The 25552-nt window shown below is 39.0% G+C and overlaps 1 protein-coding gene across 1 annotated transcript in view; it reads right to left on the bottom strand.

The window, feature by feature from the left end:
• The window catches only part of megf11 (multiple EGF-like-domains 11), a 70025-nt gene that overhangs the window by 36882 nt on the left and 7591 nt on the right, over positions 1 to 25552 (bottom strand). The window contains exons 2-7 of the mRNA XM_030731065.1: positions 16860 to 16991; positions 16368 to 16417; positions 13267 to 13375; positions 11915 to 12016; positions 11454 to 11554; positions 7185 to 7277 (exon numbers count right to left, since the gene is read on the bottom strand). Of these exons, the coding sequence (XP_030586925.1) occupies positions 7185 to 7277; positions 11454 to 11554; positions 11915 to 12016; positions 13267 to 13367 (397 nt within the window). The 5' untranslated portion in view covers positions 13368 to 13375; positions 16368 to 16417; positions 16860 to 16991. The remainder of the gene's footprint in view (positions 1 to 7184; positions 7278 to 11453; positions 11555 to 11914; positions 12017 to 13266; positions 13376 to 16367; positions 16418 to 16859; positions 16992 to 25552) is intronic.

Genomic DNA, 25552 nt, shown 5'->3' with positions numbered 1-25552 from the left:
CTAGGAGGAGCAGGACAATCGATGTCCCTCAGGACGGCCTGTAATCACTGCAACACTCCAATGAAGTCCAGGGTTAAACATCAGGAGATTGCAGGTGCACCAAAGGATCTGAGAAAGACTGCTAATATGTTCCCTGTCCCAAAGCAAGGCAAGGACACAGCAACACAGCACCCAAAGGACTATGGTGATCCTCAAGCTATTATTCTGATCATAATGATCATGAGTCCAAGGTCCTGAGAGGTGATAGGGCATCTATTACTAATATTTTGCTGATAAAATGCGACATCCGTATATGCGGTATATAGAGATCTACAAGGTGGATGTGGGTAGATGTGTACAGTTATGCATATGTTACAAACGTATGGACATGTTTATGGCTTGTCTGTTCATCAAAGAATGGACATGTTTTTTAGGATATGAGAATAATTTACACTTTACTTGTACCTTTGACTTAAAAATAACACTGAAGTGTGTGCCACATTATTTACACTTTTATTTGATGTGTTTTCTATGCTGCTCCTTTGTCCATACCTCATTAGATCTTATGAAATTTAACATATCTATATATATATTTATTAAATGAGACTTAGCAAAATCTGTGACTCACTATCTGGGTATTGGGACTGACACAAGGGCTCAATCTGAGGCTTCACAAGATGATAAATAGGATATTAAAGCAGCATATTTCTACTCCACAGATGGTAAAAATGAATACAAATCAGGCATGGCAAAAAAAAAAAACCCAAAACACTATTTTCGCCATGCTTTACTGGGTTGATGTTGGGCATTCTAACATTTAAAAAAAATACACAAAACAAGAAATTACCACACTTTATTATATTCATCACAGCTGACGGACATACGATAATATTGTATAATGAGTTTTAGGGGTCAAATCGTCAATCGCGGGCATGATAAAGAGAAATAAGGTATAAAATATTTTCATAGGATATTTTTGTTTTAAGACAGTGAGTAGTCTGACCTCTCAGGTTTCTAAAGCTCTGGTCAGAATAGAAAAATGATGACACTGATGAACGGGAGGAGTTTTGTCAGTGCTGAAGAGACTTAACAACACAGATTCATGGTGCATTTTAACACCATAACAGCTATGTGCAATTGTGGCCAAAACACGGCGAACAAATATGCAAATATGAATACAAATTAAATTAATATGTGGAGACAAACAAATGAGGCATTAGGCCACAAAACTAAGTGTGACTTAAAGCTGCTTTGTTCTGCATTAGTATTCAGGAGATATCTTATCTCTCTAAACTGTTATCATAGCATTTCAGCTATTTTAGACACACTGACCTTCTCTTAAGGACAGGAGATAAGGCTTTTTAATGTCCTTATTAAATCAAGCCATCTATACAGGCTCTCAGAGCTGGGTAGTGTGTTCCAGGAGCCCTTAACTCTCTCTCTTACTGACTAATGACAAGCATGAGGGTGATAATGACCCTCAGAACTTCATGTTGTATCATCCTAACCATCACGTGATATCCACCAGCGTTCTATGTTATATGCTAAGAAGTAACATATGCATTTTATATATATGTGTGTGTGTGTGTGTGTGTATATGTGTGTGTGTATATATATATATACATATATATCTCCACAATCACCAGATCTCAGTCCATTAGAGCACCTTTGGGATCTGGTGGGCGCTTCACATCATGGATGTGCAGCTGACAAATCTATGCCTCAAAGAATTAAAGTAGTATATATATAAAACCTCTCTCTCTCTCCCTTTCTCTCTCTCACACACACACACACACACACGTACGTGCACACACACACACACACACACACACACACACACACACACACACACACACACACACACACACAACCCACACACACATACACACATATCAGGCATTCCCCCACAAGTAATGGAGCAGTGTGCTCTTGGGGAATAATAAATCCTGCTTAATGGGATGGTACAAAAAAATCTTCAGAGGCTGGCAAAGTCAATCTGCATACTTGGCCAATGAGGCTTGTATGTACAGAAAGCATAACAGACATGTAGGGGTGTGTGTGGATGTGTGTCCAAAACCTGTGCAAAAGATTATGTTTATTGTACTTAGTGAGAATATTTTTCAATAATGAATATTTAATCCATTTTCAACTTTTGTGTGTGCATGTGTGTGTCAACTTACAGCCAAGAATGCTGTCAGCTGCGATGTGCGCACCGCAAATCATTTGATGGACTCAGTATCAGTCAGTTGAAGTCTCTGCACATTGATTTACACTACACATAAGTCACACGACTCAGTGTGAGGCATGCAGGGAAAGATCTGAGAGGTGTCTGAAGTGCATCCTGAAACATCTCTGTCAGAGCCTGAGCAGTGGCATCCACATGGTTTAATCTGCTCTGTTTAACAGCCACCACTGGGTTTTAAAGATGCACACAACCAACTCAAATCAATAAAGTTAGCATGTCAAGTCCTTCCTAAGTTTAAATAGAAATCAGTGGACTATTAATGGGGTTCACTACTAATGTCCAAGCAGAAGACTTCAGTAATAAGTTGCTAGGAAAAATAGGAAACGTCTACAGCACCTTCCATTCACAAGCAAAACCCTAACTGCAGCCACATGGGCTTTAACATAACTTAAAAAAAAAAAATTAGAAAACAAAAAAAGACAAAATATATATTAATGCTAAAAGCACCATGTGGAGCTTTATTGTTAACAGCACAAACATCTCTGAACTCAGAAGCGGCCCACATTACCTGCTTTTCCACATATTTTGACAATGCCCCCAAGTGGCAGTGTGAGGCTACAACATGTAGATGAGGGTCTGCAAAGCTGTGCATGGAATCAACAGACTGCTAACACACTACCATGTCGGGACCTTAAACGCGGCTGTTACATACTTGGCACTACACAAAATGGCTCCAACAGCCACAAGGGGCCCGGTGTCATTCACAAAAACAACCCTCTGCAAGCGCAGTAGGGCTCAGCTTCATTGATACAAGCACACACGCACAGAGGCACGAGGCACTATAGATCGGTCCGTCTTCTATTCCCTTGAGAAATGCTGTTGCCTGGGTGCTTTGATCTATCAAAATGAATGAGGCAGTTGGCATCGACTGAAATAAGCAGCAAGGACCCCCTTTCACAATGATACAGTCAGAATATTTATAGTTCTCCCAAAATGCCTCTTTGCATGCTTGTATAATGAGGAATTCAATCGATGTGGACTTCTTTTTAAAACCCTGATTCACTTTTTTTCCTTTTTTTTGGTTGTTGTTGTTGTTGACATGCAGGCATCATCTCAAAGAAAAGTGACTTGTTGAAGCACATGCACCCACAAACAAATATTCAACTCCCTATCTTTAAGATTAATGACGGGAGAAGTTTTGGGAGCAAAGTAAGGTGACACTTAGAGTGATGTGTCAAGTGAGAGTGTATCTGTGTGTGTGTCTTCACGATGTTCAATGTAATTCAGTCCCTTGGTCTTTGACAGCAATGCATATCAATGTCCTGCTGCTGTGGGATTGGAGAGAAACCATCTGGCTTAGATGCTCTTCTGAGAATAATGTGTAAATACTGTTGACGTGTGCCAGAGGGAGTCCTCATAGGGGTGTTTTTCAAGTCAAAATGAAGTTTAAAAGCTTTTGGTCGGGCTACTCTTTCATTTTACCGTCTGCAGTGGTCGGGGCAAATAAGCTAACGGAGCTAAAGTAAAAATCCGCTAATTCTGTTTGTACCAGGCCATTGGGATTGCAATCCCAAATTCCTAAATCTAATAAAACAAATCATTGATTTAATCCCATAAAAATGGGTCCGTTTTAATGGTCAATTAGCATCAAAAAAATAGTTTGTAGCATCTCGTCCGGTGCAGTACAGCGTAAAAAAACATTCAACCACATTTATCAATTAACCATGAGTACAGCACACACAGCAATAGCTGCTTTACCATCTGAATGCATGAGGGAGGAATATGTTACCTCATGGGCCACGGCTGACCAAACACATTAGATTTGGCTGTTAAGTGTGATAGATTTCTTTTTAGAATGCAAGTGAAGCTTTGTGGTTAACAAACCTGAACTGCTCCTTGGACTTTCGAGATATACTCGTGGCATTGATTCTTAGAATCTCTGCACATGTGGGCGTACATTTGCACCATGATAGGGGTACGAAATCTCCAAGAAGGCAGAGGAAAGAAACATTAAAAGCTTCATATACACTTTTCTTCTCCCTGAGCACTGGGAACATATCATTATCTGACTGAATCACATGAAATCAATGATAGTGCTTCATTGCACCTAATATTTTACAAGTGATGGCAGTCACAGCTAAATATACCTTACGACATCTATCTTGATCATTCTCTTTATTTGAAAGCTGTTATTACTGTAGCAAATAGTGACCCGGTGTGACAGACTCATCAAGAGGGATTAAATCACAAGAGCTGAAAAATACACAGAAATGAAGGAAAAGGGACCAGGTCATTTCTCTGCAACTACAAAAACAGAGAGTCGACTGCTAAACCCAAGAAACTCATAAGAGTCTAAAAAACTTTATATAGATTTTATTCAATAAACTGATAATATTCTACAAGGATTGGATTTCCAGTTTTATCTCATACTGTGTGCTTATGTTTACACCAACATGTAGTATATTTGCCACAAACTACAACCAATAACAGCCATAGTATGCATCAGATGACTAAAATGACTAAAGACACACTGTTCAATCTCATGAGCAGACATCTATCTGAATTGCCTTGGCAAAAAATAAAAGCTGCTGTCCGTGCTTTATTGAACCTAATATTTTTTGTCCATTTTTTTTTATTTACATGGTGGAATTCCTATTGTGAACATTGTTGTTTTTCCAAGACAAACCCTACTGACAAAACAAAGCATACACAGTTGCACAGGGAGGACAAATAGAGTGCATTTCAATATGAAAAGAAGAGAAAGCAAAAGAACAGACAAAACAACCACAACATTGGTGGGGGGAAAAATAAAAAAAAAAAAGATAAAAGCAAAAACTAACAGGTACAGGGCACGCTTTCAATGCCCCAAACTGTTAAATTAAAAGATAAACAACTGATTCATGACAAATCATTGGGAAAACATTTTCAAGACCACGTTCCACAAACACAATATGCAGGCATTAGAGCAATCACACTAACAAACAGCAGCAATTAATCATTCATCACTCTGGGAAAATAAAACCTCCACTCAAAATGCTCCAAATCCACACGACAGACAGCGAACATCACTCATCTGCTTTTCTGTTTTATGTGTGGTCCACATCTACCAGTGTGTCCTTGAGATGAGTCTCAGACACCCCAGGACTCAAAGCAGGTCACAGGGCAGGTCTGGTCTCAGTGGGAATATTGCTTCAGGCCGAGGAAAAGGATGAAATGTTTTCTGGCTACAGCAGGTGGACAACAGCAGGCGAAACAAAAAAACAAAAACAAAAACAAAAAAAGGCTAGATATCACTTCAGCCTTCACCACCACTCCCAGCACAATTTACTGACTTTCTCCCACCTTATTGCCTTCTCTTTTCTGGCACCAAACAGCCCAACTCTTTATTTTCACCACCTGACCCATATACAAAACTGCTTCCTGGTGGGTGCTGCTCCAGAAACAAAGTCCAAGCCTTTGATCCAGCTCCAGATCATTGGCTGAAAGGCTGTCACTTCAGCTTTAGGCCGCACAGCATCCCACGGCAGCTCTTCATCTCCAAGCCTGGACGGCACACTTTTTTTTTGTTTTAATCACATTCACACATCCTTTGTCATATGATGAGCTCATTTTGCCTTCTCACCAGCTATGGAATTGGCTTTTATGCGAACACAAACACCTCAAGTCAAACACAATAGTGGTAAAATAAACAGCAAATAAACCATGACATTGATTGTGTTGGAACTGATTTGGTGTTAATGTGTGTATTTCAGCCTACTTGTGCTATAATATGAAGCTTGCATCCATTTACATAGAGACTTTTTACCCAACCGCTTCATCTGTCTCTGCTGAGCGAATGTAAAATTTACAGTGAAAGACAAAAAAAAAAAAACACAAAAAAAACATGCTGCACCATTTACACGAAGGAAAAAGAGGACAGATTTAATTTAAAAATTGGCACACATTCCTTATTTCGACAGATGAAAGCTCGTAAATGAAAAAACCTGGAATCATGCCTGGTATGGAAATCTAAAGTTATGAATAATGCCTCCGACTCAATCATCAAGTCTGTTTTAACAAGGTGGATTAGCCAAGCACCTGCAGGCTGAAACGCACACACGGCTGCACTCCTAACCAACTAAGAGTGGGACAAGAGTCCCCGAGGGCCCTGAACCTCACATCCTCCCCGTTGGACCCTCACCAGTCTGTAGGAGTGAGCAGCAGCAAACAGCTCAGGCTTGTCATTTATACCCATGAATCCACCTCCAACAGGCCACTGCTGCGGCACAGGCAGCTGATTTACACACAGCTGCTAATCAGTGAATGGCTCTCTTGCTAATGAAAACTCATAGATCTATACAATAACACTACTGGTATGATTTTATCTGCCATAACTCATTCCTAAATATGCAACAGGCAGTAACAGTTAAATCCAACTGGGAGTGGAGAGTTAAAGTAAAGAATTAGAGGTCAGAAATGTTGACGCAGACAATGGTGACATGTTGCCATGGGTATTGCTATCTCTGTGCTGACCTAGGATTAAAGGCCTCCTGTATGTACATTTCTCTGGTGGCATAAATTTCACATTGCAGGATGGATATGCTTAACTCCACCCTCCCATCCAACTTTGGGTGCTGAGGAAACCCCAGTAAATAAAGGGCCGATACAATGGCTTGTTTCAGCTTGGCACTGATTCACCATTTCACTGAACAAGCCACAGGCATCAGTCTAATCACGATTAAGACCATAACAGAGAGTTTGGTAGACACAGGGGGGATGCAACCATCCATCCATCCGCTATATTCATCAGGCAAATCACTTCCACTTCCAGCAAATGAAAATGAATTCATAGTAACTTACCTGTTCCATTGGCTGTGCTTGCTAAGAAGAGAGGATACAAAGCTGAGCAGCTTTGAGGTAGATGGACATTGTGGCAAAACAGACTGACAGCAAAGTCTTATGGACTAGCTGGCTGTGATGCCATTTAGAAATAAATGGGTCTAAATGGTTAACTGGAGAATTAAAAGAAAAGTGCCCTCACCACTGGAGCAGTCCAGTCCTCCCCATCCAGGCTCGCACTGGCATGTATCAGGAGACACGCAGCGCCCATGGACACACTCCTCTGTGCACAGAGCTAAAATACACAAAGACATTTCCTCATCAGTGCAGTTTATAATTGCATTAGCACACATACACGCACGCAGAGTGTAAACCGTCATTAAACAGCCAATAAACAGCATAATGAAAACCACCAAGATAACAGCTGAAAGAAAATGGCCCATAAAACTGAACACTCAATATCTCCCGAATACCATAAAGGGCTAAATCTTTGAGCTTGGGCGCTCATATTTAACATCTATCTCAGCTACTTGACAATAGGCTAAATGATTCCTTAGAAGCCAAAGTCCTTGGTCAACACTTGGTTTATCACATGGTTTTACTTTCCACAATGAGTCTTTATCGGCAGGTCGAGGCACGAAGGTACAAGTTTTAAATCCTCTCTAATTTGATCAGCCAGTGCTTTGTCATATAGTGATCGTCTAATGTAGCAGGTCCAGGCACTGCAGTGTTTACTAAGTATGCGGTTTTCTTGATCATTCATATTGAGCAAAACAGTGCCCAATTGATTGGGTTGGCATTAGTATTCTTGGGAGTGTGTTGACAAGAGTTGGATGTTTTTCTTGAGCTGGAAAATAAAGTGACCTATGTGGATTATTTTCTACAGTGTTTTCAAGTAAGAAGAAAAAGGATGACAAAAATAGGTACTTAACATTAATAACTATATGGCAGCCAAGGTCATTTGGCCAACAGGGTTAAGACAGACAGGCTCTTATCTGAGGAAGGAGACAGCCAGGCCAATGCGACGAGAGAGAAACTCCGCCTGATGGGAATCAGCAGTCCACTAACATGGCCTGTGGAGGGATGATACACAATCCAAGGGCGGCAGAGCAGACAGTCCATCCCCTTAACTGATCAGAGCTCATCCAACACTTCATCCAAGTTCTGCTACGTTTGTTCTTTACTATTTTGTGATGTGGTCAAAAGCAAAAAAAGGACAGGACGACAGTTTTTTTTTTCCCCCTAACAGCACAGGTCCTGTGTGCAACACTACGGCATCCATCCTGCAGGCACAGAGGTCAGGAGGAGCTGGCTGCAGGCCTGAACAGTGCTACTATAGATTATCACTCAATCAGGCTTTGATTAAGCTCCACCACCACCTCAAGAGATGCGGCAGGAAAGAGGAAAGAGGAGTGAACACCAGACAGCAACAAGCCGGTGCTAATCGCAGAAATGCTCCCACGGCAAAAATGGTAAACCAGAGATTGAAAGATAATTCAGGGCAGATTTCTGAGCATCTCTCTGGCAGAGAACTGTCTAATTACAGTAAGCCAGCAAAAAGAAAAGGGGGAAGAGCTTCAACATTTGTGCTGACGAAGGTAGTGAGATCGACTACCTGTAATCAATGAGTCCACAGTATGCAGAGTATTCAAAGAGAAGAGGAGACGAATTCAATGTCACCACGATGAGTTGATTTCGTTTAGTTTCAATCAGCAAATTCTGATCAGCGAGAACAGGGAAATGCAAATGTGTCACATCCTTTAGAAAAAAGAAATATGGAAATGAAGTTTTGAATATGGGAGAAAGGATAAAGCGCACCCTTCTCCTGAGATCTGAACCGGTGTACTGAAGGGATGGCATAATAAAGTAGGAGGTAGGTCTTTCATTTTAATTGAAATTCATGAATCACTCTGCCTAACTCATGTCTAAGGAATCTGTTGGAAAATTGAGTCTTTCATCTAGATAAAAGGCTAATCTAACTCATTATGCAGAGGTGTTATCAGGACGGGGAACAATGGAGCTAATTGGTGATTGTCATGCAGTGTTAATAAATTTAATATTTTTGCCCACAAAAACCACAATCTTTTAACATGCCTGATAATATAAATCTTTACTGTCCCTCTCTGTTTTTGGAAAGCTTTGCTGCAGTGATGAAAAAAAAAAAAAAAAGATCTACCAGTACTATTTTTTTGTTGTTTATGATTTTTGCAGTTGTAGTGCTTTGTAGTGAAAAAGCTTGAAACATGGTGATGCAGCTGATGCTTGAATCGTTCTAGGACAGATGCCAGCAGAACCTATCAAACAACTTCCTGCATAACTTCTTCTCCAGGCCTCTTTCTAGCACAGAGACGATTTATTTTAAAACTGTGTCCCTTGAAGCATTAAAAAAAAAATGCAACAAAGCCAAAATGAAAAAAGAAATCAAAGGTAAAGGATCCCTTTCTGGAGAGAAATCTCATCATCTTACTGATGGTGAAGGTTCAAATGTGAAACTTATCAAAACCCAACTAATTCTGCAGCGAAGGTCTTTTTAAAATGGACAAGCAAGGAGTCACGAAGGAGTCATCTGGCCTAAATGTTTTGCAAAAAGAGAGACTCAGAGCCCTGCAGGGCCTGTCAGCCTCAGAAGATATTACGAGCTGTTGTCATTAGTGAGCTCATCTTGCTTCCTTTGCACAACTGTAATAATCATGCTTATTAGGTGGGAAATGAGTTCCTCACATCCTCTACATAGACTAGTTACATATTAAGCTAATGACTTACGACAGATCAAAGGTCACAGAAATAATAAACACCTCTTGTTGGAAACTTCAAGCACTAATTAGAAATAAAGCAGATCAAAGTTCAACGTATCACAGTGCCCCATGACGACAAAAAAAAAAAAAAAAAAAAAAAAAAAACTTCTTCTAAATAGAATGAAACACAACAAACAAAGAAAATGCATCCTTTAAGAGTTTCTGAAGCATTAGCATTTTGTGTGTTTCTGGTTTACTCAAGATCTCCACATTCCCAAATTCATTAACTGCCTCTCACTGGAGCTAATGTGAGTGCTGATGTGGTGCCATATGACAGAAAAAGAAGGCAGGCAGGATTAAATGCAAACCCTCTCGAAGCTTTTCTGACTTTTAATGAAACAGACTTCATGGGGAAAGCTACATTAAACTAACAATACACAAGGGAGGGGTATTTTACATTCAGTAAACAATAAAATGTTCTGAAATAGATGACTTGAGTTAATTTTGGTTCGATTTCCTCTATAATGCCCCCTTTTGTCACTGCATGCAAAACAGCTTGGGGAGTACAAATCTCTTAATCCTAGTAGTGAGAGTGCTAGGATTAAAAGAGAGCAGTTTGCAAAGGCAGCAGAAAGCAAAAACTGCCCTTTTGGCCCCTATCAGCTCAATCTCCTCTTATCACCTGACAGAGACTGCGTTGGCCTGATACTGTGTAACATAAAAACAAAGCCTACTTAGACGACGATGAGCCAAATCCAAGAGGTGGAGCTGCAGTTAGCAGATTCACCTTGTTAACACCCTGAAAAGACTATTAATGAACAAATGTCTCTCTTGTCAGTTAAATGGTTAATGAATACATTATTGATCAGTCTGTTCCTCATTTCTCCAGACCCCCATATAATCACACTGGCTCTTACTCTTTGCTGGCTAGCTTCCTGGGGAGCTGCTACCCTGAGGCTAGGAAAGCTAAGACAAGGACAAGCTCAGCTGTGGTCAAAGAGCACATGGCTGTGGTTATGGTATCAGAAACTGGCTCATGTTGCAAAAGATGTAGGAAACTATTATTGAAGACTGATTCTAATTCAATTATCACCTTTTTTTTTTAAAGGCAAATAAAACATCCAGTAAGGTCAGAGTAAAAAAATACTCTCAATCAACTTGCAAATGTGTTCAATTCCATGAGTGAGAATAAAAATAGACATTAAGACTATCAAACTGACAGTGGATGACTGTTTTAAGCATATTGTTACAATCTAATTTTCAAGGCTCTTGCTCTTTTAAGTTATTGAAGTCGGGTATGATTTTATGGCGGGTGCTATACCTCCTTGGTCTGTAACCAGTACCCTCTTGGCTCGTTAATTTTTCTCATTGTTATACAACTTCGATTAAGCTACCCTAACAGAAAGAGTAATGCAGGGAGAAGACCGTGTTGTAAAACAGTGAGTGATCCTGTTAAATCATGCTCAGTGATTTTAAACGGACTAAATCCACATATTGTGCATGGTGGCACACTAGCAAAGAAGGTAATAGTGGGTTGCTATTGGCTGTACACAGAATCAGAAAGGAGACTGGGGCAGCAGTGGCATGTTAGGGAGTTGTGACTTTACCTGCAAGCCACCCACAGTAAAAAAAAATAAAAAATCAATCCTAAAATTTACTAAGTTTCTTAAAATGTCCTAAAGATATGACCAGAAATGTCGTGAGCGAGGACAACGGAATTACAAAAGGATACTCACGAACACACAAGTCTCCGCTCTCAAAGTAACCAGGGCAACACTGCGAGCGGCGCCTATACATGGTCCTCACTCCCCGCCGGTAAGCTGTCTTATAGCTGATCCTGAGAAAACATACACACAGAGACAGCTACGTGAGGTAAAAAGTGACCCTTTCTGAAGGGCAGAAAATATATAGAAGCTAAAAAGTAATATGATATTTTGTTGTTATATGTAGTTTTATCAAAGTACACGGAGAAAACAAAATTATTATGTGGAATTCTATCCCTTAAATAAAAGTCAGTTGAAAGGAGGTCTCTGTTTACTCGTTTAGTTGATGGAGCTATCAACCTTGATGGAGCAATTAAGACATAACATCTTCAAAACAAGACAATTACAGTCAGAGGCATCCTCTGGAGGTGCAGTAAAGGTCAGGCTACTTAAAAATATAATAAGGCAACAAAATGTGAGACTTCCAAACTTACCTGTGCCTTGTGCATTTAAACCAGTTGAGGATGTCTGTGCATCTAGTGTAATAGATCTGGTCAAATGGGTGAGCATAGGATTCCTGGACAGTCACCGCATAACTGAAAACCAAATGTTTAAGGACACCAGTGACAAGAAAAAGTATAATATACTTGTTCCCTGACTTACTATTTCTACTGCTTTAAATGTAAGCTCTACTAAATTTTAAAGGGAAATGTTGTGCTTCTTACTCTTTACATTTTTTAGACTCCTACTATAGTTCCCAGTATGGTCTCTGTTTCAGATTTTAAATTAAAAAATTAAAAAAGGCTTGAAATACCAATTCTATAGTTTCCAATATTTTTGGCTCTCAGTCCCTCCCACACACACAAAAAAGCAGCCATTAGCTGGGGCTTGTTGTCATGTATTAAACATCTAAGTGTTGTAATAAGCTCTACCTAGGAGATATTTACCCTTGGCTTGGCTTAAAATAACAATTTGAGACATAAAATAGTGAAAGATATATATATATATATATATATATATATATATATATATATATATATATAAATATATATATATATATATATATATATATATATATATATATATATATATATATATATATATATACATATATATATATATCTTTTTTTTTTACAGGGAAGTTAAAGATTTTAAGAATTTGTTTTTTCCAACCTTGTGAATCATCATAAACTCTTTATCTCACTAACGCTTTGTCAGAAATCACTTAACTATTAAACTAGGTCAGGTTTTACCAGCTCTAACAACAACGCTAATTAGCAAGAATCTAAAAAAATATATATATATGTAAGTCACAGAGGCAATTTTCGGCACAGTGGAGAAAGGGTATGAAAATGCTAAGAAAGTTGATATTTATGATATATGGTCTGCGGATATTGGAGGACCTTAGAGCCATAACCACACTACCCACTTAGGGAATCCATTTCGATGCCAACAAGGTGGAACCACAAAGTACCCTCACCTTGGTCAGGCAATAATCCAGATAATATATCTTCACAGCTTTCTTTCCTCCCCTTTGCGCCATGGCCAGAAATTATTCCTGCTTATTTCTCATAAGTGACACTGCCCAGCAAAGCTAATAATTATTCAGGCTCTGTGGCATTTGCGATTGATTGGGATGAAAGTACACTGATCAATCTGCCTGTGTATTTCATTTGAAGCTGCAGCTCCTCCCCCATCTCTCTGAGCTTAGCAACTTGAGCTGTGTGAGATCAATACTAGACTTTGACAATAGATCAGGAACTTTGGTTAAGAGCAGATATACTGAAAAAGTTTTAGAATTGACAACGTCCCTCCTACAAATCAGTGTTTTCAAATTATTGCTCACCTCTCCCAGTGGCTGCAGACGTTGGGGTCATCAGGGTTGAGACTCAACGCACTGGTGGTGAGCACAAGCAGCAAGGCCAGCAGGGCAAGTGATGATCCCATCCTTCACTCTGAGAAGGAAACAGGGAGGAAATATAGATAGCTGGGTGGCAGCTAGTAATTTCACAAGATTAACGGAATAGTTTGACCTTTTAAAAAAATGGCTTGTTTTATTCCTGAGAGATTTATCACATTAAGCTTCATTTGCTTGTTTGTATGTTAATGTGTTTCGTGCACAACAAGCTGCTTGAAACTAATTGCCCCTAGTGGGATTAAAGTTGTTTGTATTGCATTTTGTCTGTTTGGTAAAGCCGATGTCATCGCCATTTCCAGGTTCAAACGCCATTTATGGTTAAAACGAGCGTAAACTCTCCAATCGAGTAATCAATACACTGATTACTTCAATAAAGTGATCAGTGTAGCCAGTATCCCAGGTGTGGAATAATCAAGGGTACAGTGCAAGCATCAACAAATAAGAGTATTTAGAGGCTGGAAATCAGAAGGTTAGCAGTAGCCAGTGACAATGGACAATGACACTTTGTTGTAATGTTGATTCTATACACCACCACAATGTATTTTAAATTAAAAAAATATGACTGAAGCACAGACTTTTACCTTTAATTCAAGGGGTGTAGAAAAAAAAAGTATTGCATTCACTGTTTTGAAATTACAGCCAATTTTATACTGTATATAGTTTTCAGATGTTGTATAAGACTATAAATGAGAGTCATCAGTGTATGTAGCCATATCTTGGTTTTAGAAAATGTTAATTGAGCTGATGTTGTAATTGTTGCTTATAGCTGTTTATAGGAGTCTTTCCTCTAAGTTTATTAAATAACCGCAGCTGCACTGAACTACCTACAGGATCAATTTGTGCACCCACAAAGCAAAAGAGCTGTGCATATTTATGCACATCATGCAACCTTGTTAATTTAATAAAATATTCATAACTATTCATAATTGTTGACAGAATTGGTCAGGACCTGACTGTATATTAAAGCCCTGTAAGTCCTGTGCTGCAGTCCTAGCATACACTGAGTCATGGTTTTACAGTTAAATCATAAGTTACAGGTTTAATCCTGAGCTTAATCACAGCTGTCCAGACATTTTTATTTTCTTAGTGTTCTCATTATTTATGACTATTGTTTTATATTGTGCATATTAGAGATGCACCGATTGACCGGTCAAGGACCAGCATGGTATTTTCAGTGTTCTTGACCTGGACTGTTGGATATGAGCTTTCATGCATGCGCAACACACCCACAGTGGCAAAGGCAAAAAGTCACACTCTCACTCACAGTCACACGCTAACATGTCATTAGTGTGGAATCTCTTCACTATGAGTGAAGACATAAAGTTTCACTTCCAAAAAAACTTTTGTAACAACAAACCTAATCAGACCCTTAAATCACCCTCACCCAGCTGGACGTGGACATTTTAAAGAAACTAACAAAGGGAAAGTGGCTAAAGCTAAAGCTAATCAGCGCTCAAAGGCAGCTACAAGCCAGCAGTCTCGCTATGAGCAAAGAATCAAAGCAGTTATGAGGAAAATTATGGAGATGGTTGAAAAAAGAATAGGGTCGATGCCCTGTTATCTGGTAAATTTGTAAGCATATTGGAAAATGATGTAACTGATATTTGTTTTGTTATATAAATCTCCTGTGCCTGCTTTTGTTTGGCAAGGGTAAACTATAGGTTAAACTCTATCAGGTAAAGGTAGGTGTACAGCAGCTAATTTTCGGTTAGTTATTTATACCTCTTTCCAGTAGCAGGGCACTTTATTTTTATTTTTAGTTGTATAAGGGAGAGAATTTTACAGCAGTTGGTGGGAAAATATAATGCTTAATAATTTATTTTATTATTAAAATAATATTCTACATTGAAGAAAAGTTTATTTTTGTTGGTATGTGCTGTCAGCTTTAGCTCTTAGAAAGAAAATCAAAATTGGCAAAAATCAGTATCAGCAGGTCACACTTAGAAAAAGAATCAGGTATTAGAATCTGCCAAAATAATTGCAATTGATGCATCACTAGTGCACATGGATGCTTACCATACTCATAGCCGCCTATCTAATCATTAAAATAGCTAAAAATATATGCTAGCAAGCAGCCTCTTAACAATGAAAACACATAACTGCACCTTAAGTTTCTGCAGTTAGATAAATTAACATTACACCTGAAATGTCGAGGAAACCAAAAAAAAAAAAATCATAAATTAACTAATAAAACTATTTTGTTGACAGTACAGAAGGGAGATTTGGCTAATTATAGTATTTGGAATATTATTGTTTTTTTGTGGAACATCAGGCTTTACATGGGTGAATTATTTAACTCTTAAATACACCACACCTTGACCTCTGGGGTATTTAAAGGGCCACTAAACCTGATTATTTTTTTCAAAACCTCTGGTGGTAGCCATCAGCCCAAAGTGTAACACCCAGCTGTGCTACGCTAAGTTGACTAGCCATTAGCTATAGTACCATATAGTGGTGCATTTTCTTACCAGGCAAGCATGTAAGTGTATCTCCCATAAACACGCACACACACACACACACACACACACACCCATCAAACTATTTTCCCTTAGGTAGCTTTAAACTTCAAAATGGATAATATGTTTTTTCAGTGAATGCCTACATAGATAAAAACAACCCAGCACCACTGATGTAAATGTTGTCTAACCAGTCAGATTTTTTTCATTAGCTGTGTGGGCAGAAGAAGAGCACACATGATCAACAGACATAGTATGACAGATATTGCACAAGTGCAGGTAAAATACATGTATGACTGACACATAGCAAATTTAATATTTGCATTTTAGTAATGAAATATGCAAATATGAAGTATGCAAAAATGCTTGAGCAAAAACTACACTGTATTAGATTCAACATGAAGTGTCTTCACATGGCTCAGCATGCATGTCAGTGTAGGCTGTGTGCGCTCTGCATGTGCTTTGGTGTGCTACGGGGATGTGTTCGATATTTCTGAGCGACTGTATCAGTAACACAGAAACTCCCATGTTCAGCTAATCTTCTGCATTGACAGATGCACGTAGTTCACTCACATGTGAAAGGAAATCAATCAGACCTCCACTTCCTTTAAGCAGCAGTTCATCTGAACAGGCAGAGGTTAAAGTCATGTTCATTTCCTTAACAGGATGATTAATCAAGATACACATCTGTTATGGGCTACAGCTGCTTTCATATTCAAACCCTGCTCTGAAACAGTCAGGTTATAGGCTACTAGAGGGACACTGCTTGATGGACCAGAAAGTTTTTATTGTTTCTTTGATTAGACCATCTTCCTCCGCCATTTAATCTGAATGACTGTGGACAAGCTCAATATTTTTTTTTTTTACAGTTCTCAATCACAAGCCCGCAAGGGGTTAAGAGGTAATAAAATTAGGATTATCCTAAATATGCGGCAAGATTAAACAAATCAATGACTATTAGTAAGCTTCAGAGTGAGGTCTGCAAGCAAATTAAGTGCCACAGTGCCCCTAAAAGAGGAGACAGTGACAAATCTAATAGCCAGAGGCGTGTGGCCTTATGCTCACCTAATCTTGCAGCCTGTGGTCCCTGGGTGTTTCTGCGGTTGCTGAGGGGGCTCTGGAAGCAGAAAAAAAAAACACAGAAGTGCCAGTGCGCTCACATGCGCTTGCTGGGCGAGGTGATGACAGGTCGCAGATCTGTGGGAGAGGAGAAAAATAATGAGCTTATGATGACACACAGAAGACACATGCTTCCTTGCTCGCTCTCACATGGATGCACGCACACAAACTCATAAATTTCTTATGGGATCAAAAATCTCAACAGGCATATAGTTCAACAAAAGCTGCTCTTGAAAGGCCAGTTTGCACCGCACAGCCTCCACATTTGAGCACACGGTTCTCATTTCCACCTACCTATATTTCCACATCCACACTAACTTACCCACAGGAATAAAAGCCTGCATTAATTCAAGAGGGGCTAATACAATGAACTCTGTTCACGTTTCAAACACTATGAGTGGTTTGTCCACAATGTGACAAGATCGCATTAACCGCGCTCATTAACAAAGCCTACACAAGGTTTATTGCAATAATTTGGAGAACATTCATGTGTTTATCATTTTTCCTCATTGCATGGCCTTCACTAGAAGGTCAGAGTGTAGGTTTGAGATTTTTCTGTCCTTCATTTGCTATGAATCCTAAATTAAGACCAAATAAAATCTGTTTTCATTCTTGGCTTAATAAATACTTTAATATAATTTCTTATGCATGTAAACCGTTTCTAAGCCCCAGTGATGAGAGAAAGACAAAAGAATTACTGTAGACATAGTTATTACAGCTACTGAATATTAGCTCATTTAGAGGTCTATGACAGTCTGAAGCAATTTTAAATTTGCAGCACAATTATACAGCTGGCTAACAAACACACAACAAAGCACTTCTACTGTGGCATTACTGGATTCAATTGGGTAAAGATTATCACTGATTATTAGGGGCTTTAGATATTTCTGATTATATGGACCTGATATGCATATAAACTAAGTTTACTCTTTAAACAGGAAGTTGTATTTTGTTACATGGTTGTTAGATACTTTTGTTTAAAAAAAGAAAGAAAGAAAGAAGTCCTCAGATGGGGACAATGGGTTTATTTTACAGCATAACACAACAAAGTCGACATGGCTTAACAAAGTCTAAAACACTAATGAGCAGAATGAAGTATAAGGTACAGCAAAGCCCAAATCTAATGCCCTCATATGTGGATGCAGGGTCTTGGGATTTTAGATTTTTTTTTTTTTTTCACATTCTGTGACCGATTGCAACTTGTGGTGACTAAATGGTTGCCCAGCACCTGAGGGTGTTGGACACTCGTGACCACTTTACTCAGCATACTCAGCATATCACAAAATGTTAAAAATTGCAGTAATATCTTATAATGAGTGAAGTATTGTGATAATATTTTGTGGAGTGTCTGATCATTCCCACCTGTAGTAATTATACAGATTTATTCTGAGCAAAATGCATTACAAGTTGCTCAAAACAAACCTGTTCTTGACTCGTTTTTGAGTTCCACAGTAGAAGGGATATGATGGTTCTTTTAATAAAAAAAAGATGTCTTTTTATTTTATCTTTTTTTTTTTTTTTTTTTAATTGGAAGTAAAATCATATGGATTGCAATAAAGGAATTAGCATGATTTAGGACCCTTCAAAATAAGCATTCATTATCTGATGGTGATCCCAATGAACTCAGTTCTAAAGCATCAATAACTCTTTTTCCCCTTTACTTTCTTTCTTTTTTCTTTTGTTCTTAAGTGAAGACTTTTTTTTTTTAACCATCAAAGGTGGAACAAAATGCAGCGGCCAATTTTGATTGGAAATCAAACCCTACATAGAGATTTAATTCCAAATCCTACCAAATCCTCTTAGATCTGGTCAAAATCTACCTCCAGTGAGATCTATGTGTGCAGCCCAGCATGCATCAGTGACAGCTTAGTGACATTAAAAATGTGAATGTCAAGGACAAAAACCTAGTTAATATTTTGCAGTGCCTGAACACATGTTTGTTAATTTCTTTAACATGGATTATAACATTAGATTGCATTTTTGGCAAACAAGATCCCCTTTAAATAATGTTGATAAACTATATTTAAGTAACTTCTTGTCATTGCATGTGTGAATATAGAGCACAGCATGAAAGACAAGTTAGATGAATATGACGGTTATCACTTGGGGCTCTCCTGTATGACTTTGCACTGCTCAATTCCCTGAAAACGGATTCTTTCTTTTTTGACGACAGGAATGTTTAACACCACCAAAATGCTCCCCAGAGACCTCACTCACCCTAAATGAATTTCACTCCTGCTCGTCACCACTTTGATTACTCGGCAGTAAAAATTCCCCTTCTGCTGCTGTGCTGCTCCCAGTGACAAACAGCTGAAATAGCAACATATTTTAGGCTATTGAGGTTACACATGTGCAAAGAACAAGAGGCAGAATATAGTGAAGGTGTGTGTACGTGATTATATGGACTTCTGAATCTTGACAGGAACACCCAAGGTTTACATCGGACACCTGCCGGCAGAAACATTAACTCCGATGAGACGGAGCCACCTTTGTCCCTTACACTGTCTATCAGCAGAGACATCTGCATGATTAAAGCCATGTGTCTTCAGTGTGTGACTTATTAAAGTGCAATGCAATTAACCACCCTGTCCCCTGGCTGACCAATTCCTGCACTCTTCCATGAATGATGCTCAGCAGGCATGACTGACTACCACAAGTTAGCTCACCTCTACGCCTTGGACCCCCTGCTGTTTTCAGAACCCTTTTAGTGCTAAATTTATCACAATTCTCACAAGCTTGTGTGAATTTACAATCAAAACCAGTCAACAGAAACGTCACTTGGCATCGCAGTCTTATCTGCAGCAGCATTAGAGAATGCTGATCAGTCATGAGCTTCAGTATGTAACGTGTCTTTGCACAATCAGCCTATTATGACAACTCTAACTTCAAGCAGAGGACTCGTATACAACTTTTATGAGAATTCTTTCAGCCACTCAATCTGTTTTGTAATAACTACTGAAGGATTCCCGCAGCAACCTAATCTGGAGTGATCTAAAGGTTACAGCAGTAACCACACAGCACAGAGTGCCAATGAGATAAGCCCCACTGCTGGCCACCCCTATCTCTTGCTGGGGGCTGTGAGTCATTAGGAGTCAGGCCTCATTATAGAGGCCATAGTGTGGCACAGCGTACACACTGGTTCCCCAGGTTTCAACCACATACCTGAGAGTCTGATGTGTTACAAGGCCAGCAGGAGATGGCTTTTTGACAAGCACAGAAACTAAATCCTGATCTGCTGCTGTTTATGAGTAAATAAAGAAAGAAAAAAAAAGAAAAAAGAAAAGAAATGAAAAGGAAAGAAAAACGAATTATATTTAAAAGCTCTATGACAGTACTCTAATGATCACCATTAGTAAATACAATTTGAGGGTACTGGTGCTTTATTTTTGAGCGTTTGCTACTTTATACGTATGCTCTGTGATATTCAAGAGGGAATTATCGTAAATGTTTTTATACTCCAGTACATTTACTGGTAAAAGATACTAGTTGTGCTGCTGAATAAAACTTATGATAGCTTTATATTTTCTTCATATTTTTTGTCTGTACCATAAACTGCTACAGATTTAACAGGTTATTTTTTAAACTTGCCTCCACCTCAACCAATGAGATTAAAATAATACTTCCCATAACATATACCTAATAATGATATCAAATAATAATAATATAATAACAGCTCACTAACAATAGGACCAACATAACGAGTACTTGTGTTAAAGTATATTTTCCTAATGACAGGAATGACTTGATTATATGTTTGAATGTATAGGTTATTTTTACATTTTGGTATTTTTAGTCCTCTCTATATACAAATCACTTCAATAAGACTAAATGCATGTACTAGCACGGCAAGTGGACTGAAGTCATAAAGCCCGAGAGGGTGTTTGTTGCTGCATTTATGGGAATCTCAGTAATGCTGACAGCATGAAGTGGAGCCAAGGCAGCAATGTCTTGCACCTGATCTCTCTCCAGGGTACTTCCCTATTTATTACACTTCAGTGATTAGGAATGCCAGCTTGACATGATCCAGCCAAGGATTAATTTCACAATCTCTCAATCTCAGACTGGACACTCGCCATAATACTGCTTAGATATGGTTATGGACATTAGCAGTTCAACTCATTTGAGAGGACAGAGGGCATACCGTATTCAGATTATTTTATACATGCCAGAGAAGAAAATTTCACCCTGCTTTGGGTGTGGGCTTTTGAATAAGATTTTTCAATCAGAGAGTGAAGATGGACAGGAAGACAGATGTGAAATATTCATATTATTAGTATGCACAGCATTAATATGTATGCAGCTTCCCATGAAAAAGTGCCGCTTCTTGCCGCTACAGCACTTCACTGACTGTACACTGCCTCTGGTGAAATATTGTATTAAAGAATAGAAAATATACAAGAATAGCTATTTTATCTGCAGTGGACTTTATCTTTTTTTTTTTTTAAATGACACAATCAGTTTTATTAAGATTAGCCTGATTTATGCCCACAAATGAGTTTTTTCTCATTTTATTTCCGACTTTATGATTTCAAATCCACACTCAGATAAGAACAATAACAAATTATCTACCCAAACATTATTTAACTGTTCAGCTTAAGTTTAAGGAGGTACTCCAGCAGTTTGGTGCATCCACATCCTGAGTTTGCAGTGTAGTTTTTCCTCTTAAATATGAGACTTTAAGGCCTGATGTGATGTCATTGTGTTATTGTTTTAGTTGACAAAGCTATCATAAACTGTTGTGTGCACAATGGCTTCCACAATTTAAAGATTTTTCCATGATTTAATACATCGTTATTAATTATTTAATTAATTGGATTGTTATTAAAAAATATTGCTTCATTTTTCTTCTGACTTTTGATCAGAAAATTCAAATTATGTGATTTAAATTCAGAGTTTGGATACAATTATTCAAGCTGAGAAATTCACATGAAAATTTAAAGGATTCAAGTTCATTGTATGGCAGCAAATATTTCAGCCATAGAGCACACGCAATCTGACAGGCTCATCTTGGACTTTAAGAAATTGTAAGATGATTATTTGGCACACTAACGACCGTAATGAAACAATCATTAGTTGCAGGAGGACAGTTTAAATATATCAATATATGCATTTATTCTGGTACTGACTAAATAATGAGAGATTCATTTTTTAGCTTAGTTACATTGTCCTACGTTGAGCCTTCAAACAAAGCGGCTCTACAAACTATTAATAAGCTCAAAACAATTTTTTGGCACTGTTGCTGAAGCCACAGGAATTATTGGGAAAGAAAGAGGAAGAATTAAAACAGCCTCTGCTTTTAAAGCCTCATGTAACTCCTACAGAAGAACAGCGACAACACAACATCCGTGAATGCGATTTCAGTTCGGTTGTTGGGGCACCTGGGAAAATGCTGTGCGTCGTTTAACAGAAGCTTAATTCTGCCCACATGGTTTATTCATGTGGCGACTGCTGATATCATGGTTCTCATAAATCACACAGTGCGGAATGCTGGACGTCCACGCGCTCAGGCAGGGCTCACTAATCTCAACACCATCTTTCATCTGAATAACCTTGCCTTACCGCAGGGCATGCCAACACCAGACTCAGCCCATTGGAGGGAGGCTGTCCTCATACTTTTATTTCTTTCACTCAGGGCAAAAAGACTTTTTGCAGCCTGTCGGAGCAGACAAACACTGTCCTGTGTACTCCCAGCCCACTCTCAGCCACGAGCAATAATGAGAAATTGCTTCATGGACATCAGAGAAACCAATCTAGTCTAACGTTGGCTTTATGAATGTAAAAATCAGAAGCACAAGGGAGGAGAGCAGTGGAGCCATTCCAGCCATCTGTTCAGAAGTGGTTCAAAGAAAGAGCAGAAAATGTGAAACTAATGTGAGTAAACATGATGATCAAATCTCACTAATAAATATCAAGAAATCATCTGTTTGACAGTCTGTCCTTCACGTATTTCATCAAATGATCTACGTCATATGCAGCAGGTGTGCTGCTGGGACCTGAGTAAGAACACTGCAAGAGTTTGAGGTTGTTGAGGAGATGAGCAATGGTCTTACTTTGGGGTTCTCCTCCCAGTTGTGTCAAAAAAGGCAATTCTGACCTTACAGATGATGTCAGATTTGACACAAGTTGATAAGCTAGTCACCATTTTATCAACATCAAGGGCCGATGAAAGTGGACCCCACTTCCAAAGTGGATGAATGCAGGGAGGGTCTTGCGGGCTCCAGCAGGTTTAAATTTGCCCATAATTTTATGTGACAAATGATGCATTCAGTGGGAATAGGCCATTATGGTTGATTTGTGACCTCACAGATTATTCCACTCTGCTCTGTGGCCTCATGCCAATGTCACAGTTCAGATAACACAGTTAGTTGGACTGAACTTCCAATGAGACTGATATCTAACTTTGCTGATCCGAACATACGGTACTTGTGGAAGGCTGATACTATATCACCCAGTGTTCAAGTTTTTATCTAGAACCTTCTTGCATGAATCTGGCTGTTCTTTATTTTTCTCAACAAATGTTCATCAATTTACTTCAGACTCGCTGGGTGTATTGCTAGGAACCAAACCAAATGCAGTGCTGAGTGTAGGGTCATTTGGTTGACGAGTGTGCTCATTTTGGCTGCCTACTCCTGTTCTCTGGATTTAGGCAGACATGGCACTTAAAGAATCCTGAATAGAAATCTATGGGAGACAGCAGCTTTCCACTGCTCCCCTCAAAGAGCCAATCATCAGCTTTATAATTAAAGTACACATAGATGAGGCTGAGGATAGTTTTAACCGCATGGTGGCAGATGTGTTTACTCATTATAGTAAAGATTTAGGTAAATTAACTTTATTTTTTTCTTGGCGGCTTTTCATATTTCCTCTGCTTGGATGATCATGTTGGCACTCTGTGTTGGGCTTTAAATGGAGCAGTAATGCCGGAAAACTCTGCATACACAGTAATAATATAACCTGCTGAAAAACAGTTGGACTGGTGATTTTATACATGCAATTTTTTTTTATGTCTTATTGACCACAGCTATTGCAATTATGGTTCCAGCTCCACTAATTTGGGAGACTGGGGTGGCTTGGTCGTGTTACAGATTGCCTGAAGACATTACAAGGATGGCTGCTCAGTGGCAAGGATTGCTTCTAGAAGGACTTCTGGTTAGGGTCATCAAGTCGCCTCTGATGTTAAGCATATGCAAATCTGTGGCAAGATGTGACAATGTGATAGTATTGTAGGCTCTTTTGCTTGATTTGTGACCCCACAAATGATGTGAGATTCTTCATAATGATGCCCTCAATTCAGATAACACAGTTTATAAATAAATCTCCACTGATTATGACATCTGCCTTTGCTGATGCTAAAATGTCCATGACAGCAGGCACCACACTAATATGGATAATAGAGTACAGCATATAGCAATTATATTGTATTTTTTTCTTGTGCTTATTCTAATGTCAAACATATATATTTTTTTGTAATTAATCATATTTGAGTTCCTCACATAACAGGCATGGTACATACAGTCATAAACATGTCACCAATTACCAGCTTTGGGCAAGAAAACTAATTAGTGAAACAACATCACTTAATGAACCAAAATAACAATGTGCCTGATGTCACATAGCTCTGCCTGCTGCTCAGAATCGTTGCTGTGTTTCGCCCTATGCTTTTAATAACAAACCCTAGGCATCACACTGACAGCCAAATGTTTTGCAATGCCCTCTACACCATGTCTGTTCTCTCTCCACAGCCTGGGTATGGCCTCCTGCTGCCACCAGGAGGAAGCACCAGTCAGATTCCTACATGCACCAGTAAAGCTTTCCTACACCACACAGACAATTAGCCAGCCTGTGACTGATTGCACGTAATGAGATCTATTGGAGAACAGTTGGACATCTTTGGGCAAATTAATGTGTGAATATTAGCCTGTTGAACCGTCTGCGCTCTCACCAGGGTCATTCTCCAGTGGAGAACAAAACTGAACCACTGTAATATTCAGCTGCTCTCTGCCTGGGAGCCCAGCCAAGCCAAATGTTCATTACTGTATTTTAGTTGTACAGCTAGAGTGCTATGGACAAATTAAGCATAGGTATAGTGTGGACAGAAACACAAATGAAAGGAGGTGTAGAGAAGGAGGCACAAAACAGTCGAGTAAAGTCTAGCTGAGCAGCTCACCATGAAATGCTGAAACAACAGTGTGGCTGCCAGGGCAATTTTACACCCCAATAGTTTCACACCTCAGCCACCAACCCCTTCCAACTCTGAATCTTGTGTCTTCTTTGTGTCTTCATTTATTTTGTGTCAGTGTCCAAGATGTGAGAAGCCAAGCAGTGAGAAACTCGTCCCAAATGTCGCCGGGTAAGTGGTGTGTGAAGCAGACGCGGAGAGCACAGAAGAGAAAAGCCACTGCGCGTGGATGCACTTTGCTTTCTGTGCAGACAATCCTCTGTGATCTCAGGGGACTTCGCATTACACTTGGGAAAACATATCATTTAATACTGATGCATGCAATGTAGTAGCGAGACTACTCAACTCCTTTACTCACAGTACAAGCAAAATTTCTGAATTCAAATTACTACTTAAATAAAATAAAGTACTGTCAACAAAATGTACTCAGAGTTCAAGTAAATTAAAAAAAAAAAAAAGC

Source organism: Archocentrus centrarchus, chromosome 6 (genome assembly GCF_007364275.1).
Source record: "Archocentrus centrarchus isolate MPI-CPG fArcCen1 chromosome 6, fArcCen1, whole genome shotgun sequence".
Taxonomy (NCBI): domain Eukaryota; kingdom Metazoa; phylum Chordata; class Actinopteri; order Cichliformes; family Cichlidae; genus Archocentrus; species Archocentrus centrarchus.
This window is presented reverse-complemented; position numbering and strand designations above follow the sequence as displayed.